Here is a 10,953-nt window from a genome sequence, read left to right on the forward strand (position 1 = left end):
AATTTTTAGCTGTAGATTCATCGTTTGCTGAAACAATCCAACGTTCTCCAAAGTAATGCTACTGTTGCATTTCAGACAAAATGTTTGTTTTCTTATTTAAAACTGAAGTAAATTATTTGTTTCTTTCTTATTCATCTTAATTTATTCCCTTATCTGAAAAATTATGCAAAATGATTTTTTTTTCTGATTAATCATCAAAATAATCAATTAATCGAGTAGGGAAATAATTGTCAGTTGCAGCCCTGATTCACACTTCATCTCTAAACCTGACCTCTGACCCTACACAAGAGGCTCCATCGTATTCGAACCGGCTTTGGTCCCCATAAGGTCCATTGGTCCTCAGAAGGTTGGTGAATGTATCAGAAACATCCTCAATAAGACAGACAAACAAGTACAGACACACACACACACACACACACAAAGACTATGACTGTCTGTCTTCAGAAGGACTTTGCCTGAACTTCCAGTCATTTTGCATCCATTAGTATCTTAACAGCAGATCTGTCCGGGTTCTGGGCCCCATAAGGTCCAGCTGGTCCTCATAAAGTGAGAAATGCTGACAGACACACACACCAGAGCCAACAAGGAGAAAGTGAAGCAGAGCTGGAGGTCAGAAGGTCATGAGGCGGCGATGAGATCAGGAACGAGTTCTGGTAGAAGGCGGGGTAAAAGGGTGAGGGCAATAAGAGGAGGGGGGTAAATTACAGGGTAGGAGGGCAGAGGAAGCAAACCACAGAGATAATAGGAGAAATGCTGAAGGCAGCAGTAATTATGGAGGAAGAGACGGTGCTTTAATTAGACCAGGATGGAGAACATGACACACACACTAGACACACACACACACACCCCCACACGCACACACACACACACACACACACACGCCTATATGAAGCATTACATAATTCATTTCCTCCCAGTGTTTCTGCTGGTGGTTTTTCATAATGAGACTGAAGAACACGTGTGAGTTCATCTGCTCTTCATCACACTCCTCTTCCTCAGGCCCGCAGCGCTTTGCTCTTCTCTCTGATTTGATGACATCATCAGAGGATTTGAACCGGCAGCTTTTCGTTCTGAGGAAACGCGAAGCAGGAAGTACAGGCGGCAGGAAGCGATGAAGAGGAAGACGAGTTTCACACCCCGAGGCGACAGAGGAGGAAGTTCTGCTGCAAACTTTCCTGGAAGGACCTTCAGAACCATCAGAACCTTCAGAACCAGAAGCTTGATGATGTCAGACAGAAAAAGTTTAAGTCTGACGTTCAGTTGGAAGATTCTGCAGGATTCTGTTGAATGCTAAAGTGTGAGCGGATCACAGCGCCACCTACAGATGCAGTTCCTCTGGGTCAGCCCGTCCCAGATCAGACTTTACTGACCAGAATCAATTTTTTAATCGCGATCAGAACCCGGTCCAGTTGTGACCCAAACATCGTTCTGTCTGCCCTTCCTTCCTGACCCGTTCAGAACCGAGGTTCTGTTTGGATTAAAGCGGCAGCCCAAACGGCCGGAGCCAGAACTAGAACTCCTCTGTGTGTGTGATGATCACGCTTCAGCTGCTGGACGGTTCCTGGATGTTACTGACCGACCCGGAGACACTCAGAGCGTTTCAGACAAACAAACAACAAACAACAAAAACAATTACAGAGAGGAGTAAATAAGAAGCAACTCAACACACACACACACACCCCGAGACACACACACACACACACACAGAGACAGAGACACACACACACATAGAGAGAGACACACACACAGAGAGAGAGACACACACACATAGAGAGAGACACACACACACACAGAGAGACACACACACACACACGCAGCATGATTAGTTTGTTCTTCTGCTCCGCCCTGATTGGCTGCTTTGCATTCATTGCTTCTCAGCAGCAAACAGAGAAACACACCGATCTGTTACTACAGAACACACATCTGCTCTGTGTGTGTGTGTTAGTACGTGTGTGTTAGTACGTGTGTGTTAGTACGTGTGTGTTAGTGTGTGTGTGGGTGAGAAGTCCCAGCACAATTGCTCAGTTTAGTAGAGCATTACAGCTGATCAATAGCTGTGGTGCAGAGGGAAATGTTGGCGCTGCGGCTCCACATGCACTGAGTGTGTGTGTGCGTGTGTGTGTGTGTGTGAGGGTGTGTGTGTGTGAGGGTGTGTGTGTGTGTGTGAGGGGGTGTGTGTGTGTGTGTGTGTTCAGGTAATGATGTCAAATGAGGAACAGCTGGACCTTCATCATAATCACTCTCAGTGGAGTGATCTGATGACATCACTAGCCACTCTTCCTCTTCCTCACTATCAGAGCAGAAACAGCAGTGCAGCCAAGGGCTGCAGGACTGAAGAAGAGCTTCATTGTTTTAGATTAGGAGGAACATCAGTTGCAGATAAAACCGATCCAGACCCATTCAGAACAGAACCAGAACCCGACACTGGAAACCAAACCTCCGTTGGGTCCAAACCTCCGTTGGGTCCAAACACCAGACAACATTTCCAAACAAACTGAGCTGAATTATTAGAAAAGTTCTTGTTTCTCCTTCAGGTTTGAACTAAAACTTTCTTTTCTCGTCACATTAGAGGACGAGATGAAAAGTTTAGAAAATTTTGAGATTTCTGTAAAGTTTCAGGTTTGCGGTTCATTTCTCCACAATCCTAACAATATTATTCCATATTTATCATAAAACAGGAGGAACACAGAAATGTGTTAGCAGATTGAATCGCTGCGTCTGCAGCCAATCGGACCTCCTGTCATCAGAACCTCTGGGTTCTGTTAAACTGGCCGTCGGTTTCCTGTTGCCGACAGGTTCAGATGTTTCTCTGGAAGCTGCCGTTTCTCTCTGCTTGTCAGTAAATGCGATTAGAGGCGCAGCAGGAAGCGCTGCAGGAACAACCGTTTAACCGGCTCCAGTCTTTCATTTCGCTCATTTAATCACAACGTTTACAGAAACAATGAGCTCATCAGATCCGCCGCCTCAGACTCCAGCGCAGCGCTCCATGTTTCCAGTTTCACCCGCCGGACTTTCTGCCCTCAACGTCTCCGACGGTCACCGATTCAGCTTCCCCACTGGATCTTTGTAATGGCTCTAGTATTTCTCTAAAATGTTACCAGCAGGTCCTTCTGGACTGAACCAATATGGCCGACTGTTAGTTTTCTTTCACTCGTCTGGAATCAGGACATCTGTCTCCATAGCAACGCTGCGCGTCCTGAAGGTTCCCAACACGTCCCTCAACCAGAGGGGATGTTTCCCACCTGGATGGGTCTCCAGTAGCTGCCATGGAGGGTCATCCTGATTAGGGCTCAAACGATTAATCGTGATTAATCGATCCAAATAGATCAAGCAGAAACAGAAGAGGAAGAGCCGTCAGCCTTGAGGTTCTCCTTCATTCTGTTCAGGAGGAACCTCTACAAAATCAGACCAGAAATCCCAAAACATGAACCAATACTGAAGCAATCAAACAGATTAATTGTGATTAATCGAATACATAGTCCTCATCTAATTTAATAATGATTAATCGCTAACTGGAGTAAACAGACTCAAAAAAGGTAATTTGCTTAAACAACACAGTCAGAGAAGTAATGAAACCAAAACTGTACAAAAGTACAAACATTATGAATTTAAGATAAATAAAAACTTCTCTGTTCACCAGAACTCTCACAGTGACAGTTTTATCTTCACATTCTGTCAAAGTCTCCCACTAAGCATCAGTTTATTAATTAATAAATCTGAATGTTATCCCTATAATGTGTTTTAGCTGCAGATGAATCCTTCGCTCTAAACAAACATTCATCCCAAACTTCTGCCAACAAATCAATCCAAACATTTTACAATAATCAATATGGTCGGACTTAATATCCACAGGCAAAAACATTTTCAACATGTAACCGGGTGGATTATTAGTTTAAATTGTGCTTACATAGAATGGTTGTAAATTCCCATAGAAGGCGGGTCTTTGAAGGTATCATGCCCCGTGTCCCCGCCTCCACTTTCATGTGGCAGTGGTGTTGGGCTCGTTAGCATATATAGGTACCAGGTGTGCCAGCCAAAGACAGGAGTCGGGTCCATTGTGGCAGCAGTTTGATCCGTTGGCTGGCGCCGTGCTCGATGAGCTGCTACACCAGGGTTTGCACATTGTGGTAAATGGATTTTTGTCGCCTTTGTCTGGTTCTGGGTAATGTTGGGTTGCTTTTTATAACGTTGACACTGACCTTTTTAACTGCTTTTTAGGATTCATTTTAGTGGCTGTTTCACTGTAAGCATTTGAAAGTAGCTGTTGGGAGGCCGATTAAGGTACTACTTTTTCATCTTACCTTATATCGCTGTATTATTGTCAGCAGATACCTTATTGTCATTTTGGTATTGCAGGAGGCTGACATTGCATATTATGCTCTCACCAAGGCGCGATTTTTCTCGGTGTTTCAGTTAAGTGGCTAACTAGATTATCCTCTAGAGCTGGAGGTGTAGCAAAGCACCACAGAACCAAAACCAGAGGTTATATTCCTTCTTTTAATGAATTAGCTAATGGGAGGTTTATTCTTTTCTTTTGTGTAATATTATTTTGTGTGATTAATTTGGGTTCTATTAGTTTGGTTTGCAGTGTTTTGTTTGTCTTAGATTGCTCTCTGCAATCTAAGATTCTGGTATTTAAAATCATACCAGAATCACAGCGACACGTTTAAAAAGACAAAAACAAAAACCAGCTCATTTCACGAAGCCAAAACCCTGAAACCAGTCCCACCTTTCTGCTCAGAATCCACGTCAGAGGAAATATTTCCACTCAGGTCGGTAATCCATTCATCATTTTCAACTTTTCTGTCTCTTTGGAAACCGTGTGGAAAAACTCCGGGCTTCCCGCTTCCGCTTCTTCTGCGTTTTATTGGCGGCTGGGAAACCAACGTAAGGTGCATCTACCGCCACCTACCGGACTGAAGTGTATCTAAACTCCCTCTGATTCTATTGGCTATTGGCTGATTCTATTGGTCACCCAAATCGACCAATGAGCTGCAGAGAAAATGTCCCGCACTGTTTGACACAGGAGAGGACTTCTGAGCTGCACTTTGACTCTCTTGTTTCAAAAAGCATCATTATTAGTTATAATGAACATTTACAGCAAGAAATCGGTTGGTGGAAAAAAGTCAAGAAAAAAAAGATATTTAGAATTGCAATAAATAGATATTTGGAATATTCATATGGACTTTCATCAAAAAAAAACTTTTCCAAAATGTCTGTTATTTATTTTAGGGATGAAATTTAATAAATGCTCAGAGTCTGTCCTGTAAATTGCTGGAGGTTCTGGATTGCAACTGCATACTGTCAAAGGGAAATTCACAACATAAAATGTATTTCATCAGAAAAAAATATTTTTTTTCCATTTTGTTACAGAGAGCCATATTTATTTGTCTCACTCAGTAATCAGAGTAGACGTCCAGAGTGTTCTCTGGAGTGTTTCTCTATTTTGAAACCAGAACCGTTCACCTTTGCTGAATTGGTTTTTCAGTACAATCAGGATCAGCAGAAGGTTTTCCTTCAGTCTGGACTCAGCAGCATCAATGTCGAATTTTTACCACTTTCATGAACATCTGCAGAACCAGAGTTTATCTGAGGACGTCAGCAAGCTCCATCAGCAACAGAGTTTACACACCTCAAAGCCTTCCCAGTGCTCCCAGTCTGATGCCCAGTAAAGCTGCAGCAACAAAAGCCTGACCAGCTGAACGGTGGAGGAGTTTCTGTCAACGCCATAGAAACAACGTGGGATGCCTGGACACTTAGTCACTGTGCTGAGCCACACACACACACACACACACACACCTCAAAGCTGTTCACACTGCTGAGACACACACACAACGACTCACATGGCGACCAGCGTGACACACACACTGCAAAGCAACGATCAGCCTCATCAAACCCGACCTGAGCCAATCAGAAGTTCCACCTGAGCAGGTAACTGCTCCACTTCTTCACCATCACATTCCTCATCTTCATCTCCTAAAAACAGGAAGTCTGACCTGACCTCTGTGACCCGAAGCGACCCGCTGACCTTCAGAGTCGGTCTGAGAAAACGCAGCAGCACAAAACTAAATCTGCAGAAGAGAAATCATTTTTGATTCCAGAACAAACTGCTGCTGATTCTTTAACCATCAGTCAAAAACCAGCCTGAAAGAAACGAACCAAAGGAACTGAGATCATGATTTAATGAGACACAAACCGTTTATCTATCGGCCCTTGAAGGAAGAAACGAATCTGGAAAGATCGCAGATCCTTTCTCCAGTTTCCTCCTTTAGGTCCCGCCCACCCATTCTCTGACCCCGCCCACATCCCATATGACTCCGCCCACCCATCCTCTGACCCCGCCCATCCCCCTCTGGCCCCGCCTACCTTCGCAGCTGCTGTGGCCCTCCTCGTAGCCGGCGCTGCAGCTGCACTTCCCAATGGGCACCAGCCACTCCCCCTCGGCGCTGCAATGCATCCTGGGAGGGCTGTCGCTGTCCACCTCCGAGTTGTTGACGCAGCCGCCGCGGACCTCCACCAGCGTGGCGAAGGCGGCCTCGGCCACCGTGTCGGGGAACACAGCCAGGTTCTGCACGGTGGCCAGGCAGCGCTTGTAGTACACGCGGACGGCCACCAGGGCGACGCACGCGCCCACGTCCTGGAAGGCCAGGTGGAAGCCCTTCCGGTTGAGGTGTCCGATCTCCCGCACCTCCGTGTTGAGCTTCATCTTCCTTTCCCCCAGGTCTCCCTGCGTGAAGCTCTCGTCGGCGGCGATGGTGTCTATCTTGGAGTAGCGGTCCTCCCGGGTCACGGCGCCCAGGTCCCGGTCCGACTCCACGTACAGCAGGTTGAACGTCTCCTTGCAGGTACCGGCCACGCCGGGGATGCTGTTGCAGTCGCGCAGCGTGAACTGCAGCTCCACGAAGATGCGCTGTCCGCCGCGGCGTGCCACCCAGCCCGTCTGCAGCCAGTTGTTCTGCTGCGTGGGCTCCATCACGTTACACACCTGGTAGGTCCGGATCGGCTTGTACTTCTCATCCACGCCGCTGATCTCCTCCCACTGGCAGGAAGACACGAGCAGCAGCCACGTTAGCACAGCCTGACCTGTTTCATCATCATCCTCATCCTCATCATCATCATCCTCATCATCATCCTCATCCTCATCATCATCCTCATAACGGAAAGCCGTCTGCAAAGTTACAATAAAAAAGTAACACCAGAAATTTCTTATGCAGTGGCATTTTTCATCATGTTATTTCTACATTTATAAATGTCACAGTTCCAAACTCAATATTTCATTTTCTAATTAAGCTACATATTTAGGTTGCTAACGAAACATTAGCTCATAACAAACAGGCTAAAAACAACAAATTATTGTCATTAATCTTTAACTCTGTAACTGTAACAGCTCCCTACAGAAGATGTGTGACAGTCTCATCATCCTCATCATCCTCTTCATCCTCATCATCATCCTCAGCGCTGAGTCACTGTCAGCTGCTAAGTTTCATCCTGCTGAAACGTTTGTGAGGATTTTAAAACCTCCAAACAGAGAAAGTGTCGGCTGACGCAGAAACAGTCAGAATCTAAATTTGCTCCCAGCTTTGACTCACACTGATCTGTAGAAGCTTTTCTTTGTTTGTGAGTCACTGAGGCTGATCTGGGATCTGATCCATCTGATCCATCTGATCCATCTGATCCTCACTCCAACAACACGACTTGATTTAATGAACACGTAAAACCTCAGAGCACAGTCCATGTTTTTATGATTTTCAGCCATTTTCAAGCAAAGTCCATCATAAAACTCCTAAAAATGTAGAAATATTAAACATAACTGAGTTCTTTTTGTTTCTGTAAACATCAATAAGTTCATGAAACAGTTTGGGGAATTTGTGCCAGGACTTTTACTCGCTCCATCTGCTCCTGTTGGAGAAACAGAAAAACTGTGGCGTTCAGGAAAAATCTGAAAATCTAAAATCATCTGAGGGATTAGATCTGTTCTGCGTGTGAAGCAGCAGGACGCTGAAATGGGTCCGTTCTGCCGAGCTCGGCCCGGTTCATTTGGATTCAACAGCAATAAAATCTTTTTATGAAGCTTCCAGCAGCGCAGAGCGTTGATGAGGAAAACCCGAAACATCAGAACAAAAATGTTCCATCGAAACCTGATCCGAGTCAGAAACAGAACAATCACTGCATGTGGATCTGTGGCCCAAACCGACGCCGCTGCCATGAGACCTGATCAGGTTCTGGTTCTGGTTCCATGTGGTTCAGAACCGTCCGGCAGCAAACGCCAGCTGGGACGCTGTTGGCACAAACAGCTGCTGCTCATTTATTACACAGAGACACTGTGTGTGTGTGGGGTGTGTGTGTGTGAGTGCTGGGTCAGGTGTGTGTGTGTGTGGGGGTGTGGGTGTGTGTGTGTGTGTGTGTCGGGGTGTGTTTGTGAGTGTGAGTGTGTGTGTGTGACAAACGGCTCTGGCAGAGAGCCATTCTCTTAAAAAGCCCATTTGTCTTCCAGCCATAACTTATCACAAACGATATCGATCGACACGGAGGAGAGCATTTATCTGCTGCTGTTGCCGCGCGCCGCCGGACCCGCCGGGCCGCAGCCGGACCCGCCGCGCGCTGCCCGACCCGCCTGGATCACAGCCGCTGATTAATGGAGACGATAAACTCTCAGCTGCAAAGAGAGAAACGGTAAAATAGCCAAAACAAGCCGACTTACTCCGTTTGGGGGGAAGGAGGTCCAGCCGAGTTCTGCCTGCGTCTCCTTGGAGTTCAGCAGCACAACTGGAGCAACAGAAAGAACAAGGAGAAGGTCAGAGGTCAGCAAACAGGAAGGAGGCGTGTCTTAATCTGTAGCAGGTCAGAATAACCAGCTGGAGGAGAACTAAACGGGTCAGAGCGACCGGTTCCTCTGGACTGAGAACGGATCAGAACCTGGAGGAGAAACAAAAACAAGTCTTCACCTTCAGAACCACGGACAGAACCATGACGACCGTTTCAGAACCACGGACAGAGCCATGACGACCGTTTCAGAACCACGGACAGAACCATGACGACCGTTTCAGAACCACGGACAGAACCATGACGACTGTTTCAGAACCGTTTCAGAACCACGGACAGCGATACAGCCCGTTCTAACTGTGTGAGGCACAGAGTTCCATCGGAACCAATTCAGAACCGTTTCAGAACCGTTTCAGAACCATGGACAGAGAAACAGGATTGGAACAAAACACTGAAGCAGTTTCAGAGCGTAGAAAAGATTCATGAACAAACATCTGGACTGAGAGACCCAGAACCAGCTGAACCTGGCTTCAGAACCACAGAAACGGGTCAAAGCTGCTGACCATACCAGAACCTTTCAGAACCAGCAAACAGAATCTTTCCAAAGCAAGAGATTGTTTTATTTACAGAGTAAAGATTCCAGCAACAATGAGAGTTTCTCAGGTTTTCAAACATCAATAATTGGAATTTATTGTCAGAATGAATAAAACTTTTATCATGAATGACGGTAAAAATAAACGATGTGATAAATGTCTGTTAGAATCCGCAGCGTGAAACATGAAGCCCAGAAGAATGAGAAAACATTTAACGTGTTGGAAGGAAAACAGTTTACAGTCAGGTGGATTGTTCCTTTACCTGTGAACACGAAGAAAACCTGATTTATAAACTCTTCAGGCAGAGTGTGTGTGTGTGTGTGGGTGGGTGTGTGTGTGGGTGTGTGTGTGTGTGTGATATTTTAACATCGATGAAGTGAGTCCAGCCTGGTTAGTGACGTCATGAGAAACAGCTTCACATGTTTTTCTGGTTGTTTGCAGGACGAACTGAAACCTGAGAGCCTCGTTTTTACCTCAAACTATCTCAACGTCACGGTTCTGGTTCGGTCGGGAATCTGGAGGATCAGAAACGTAAAGGAAAATCCTCAGAGGTTCAGCTGGAGCCACTCAGCCCAAACTGATGAAGAATCAACATCTGGTCATCACTGCAGTCACACACACACACACACGCATACCCACACACACACACACCGACACACACACACACACACACACACACACCCACACACACACACACACACACACAGACTGACTGACTGATCCAACAATCTGAGCTGAAACATCCAGAACATCATTAGAACTGGGTCTTAAAGGGCCGGTACCATCTGTTTTCCAGGCACATGGTAAAGTAACTATGTTAAATTCATTTGTTATAAAAATGCTCCAAATAAAAAATGCGACTCAAGAAATTTTACTTCCTGATTTAACTCCTTGAAATTGGGCCTCTGTCTCTTTAAGAAGCTCCTGCTCTGTCTGAAGCTCCGCCTCCAGGAAGTCGTCCCAACATGGCTCCTCTATTAACCCTTTAACGTTTCTACCAGCGATGCTCTGAGCAGCAGCTCCTATAATGAGCTCAGCAGCTGTTTGCTAATTGCTGCTGGCTAGTCTGAAGGAGCTGAGTGGGGGAGGAGCTAAGCCTCATGGGCGGGCTAGGTCCACCCAGGTGTTTTGCAGCTGAATGGTTGCCATGGAGAATAAAGGATTTCTGAAACACTGCAGGTTAAAACGTGACACTGGCCCTTTAAATCTGCTCCACTTCCTGCTGTTATTAAAGCCTCCAGTCCGAGTCAGGAGCCGAAGTCACAACCACTCTGACACAAATCTGAGATGATGCAGCGGAGAGAGGTCAGAGGTCAAAATAAACCTGGCAACGCAGCCGGAGAACGGCTCCAGTTCTGATGCGGGTCAGTGGGCCGAGGCCAGAGCCAGGAGGAACGCCACCCGGCGGATAACAGGAAGGAGGAGGAAGAGAAGAGAGAGGGACGATCAGCAGAAACACGGAGAGACAACAGGAGGAAAGGATGAGACGGAGGAGAAGAAGAAAGGATGAGACGGAGGAGAAGAAGAAAGGATGAGACAGAGGAGAAGAAGAAAGGATGAGACAGAGGAGAAGAAGAAAGGATGAGACGGAGGAGAA

At 46.3% G+C, this 10,953-nt stretch overlaps 1 protein-coding gene across 1 annotated transcript in view; it reads right to left on the reverse strand.

The window, feature by feature from the left end:
* Positions 1 to 10,953, reverse strand: part of epha10 (EPH receptor A10) — an 80,594-nt gene that overhangs the window by 50,806 nt on the left and 18,835 nt on the right. Inside the window, exons 2-3 of the mRNA XM_032579962.1 lie at positions 8,702 to 8,766; positions 6,367 to 7,039 (exon numbers count right to left, since the gene is read on the reverse strand). Of these exons, the coding sequence (XP_032435853.1) occupies positions 6,367 to 7,039; positions 8,702 to 8,766 (738 nt within the window). The remainder of the gene's footprint in view (positions 1 to 6,366; positions 7,040 to 8,701; positions 8,767 to 10,953) is intronic.

This window comes from Xiphophorus hellerii, chromosome 13 (genome assembly GCF_003331165.1).
Source record: "Xiphophorus hellerii strain 12219 chromosome 13, Xiphophorus_hellerii-4.1, whole genome shotgun sequence".
In the NCBI taxonomy this organism is placed as follows: domain Eukaryota; kingdom Metazoa; phylum Chordata; class Actinopteri; order Cyprinodontiformes; family Poeciliidae; genus Xiphophorus; species Xiphophorus hellerii.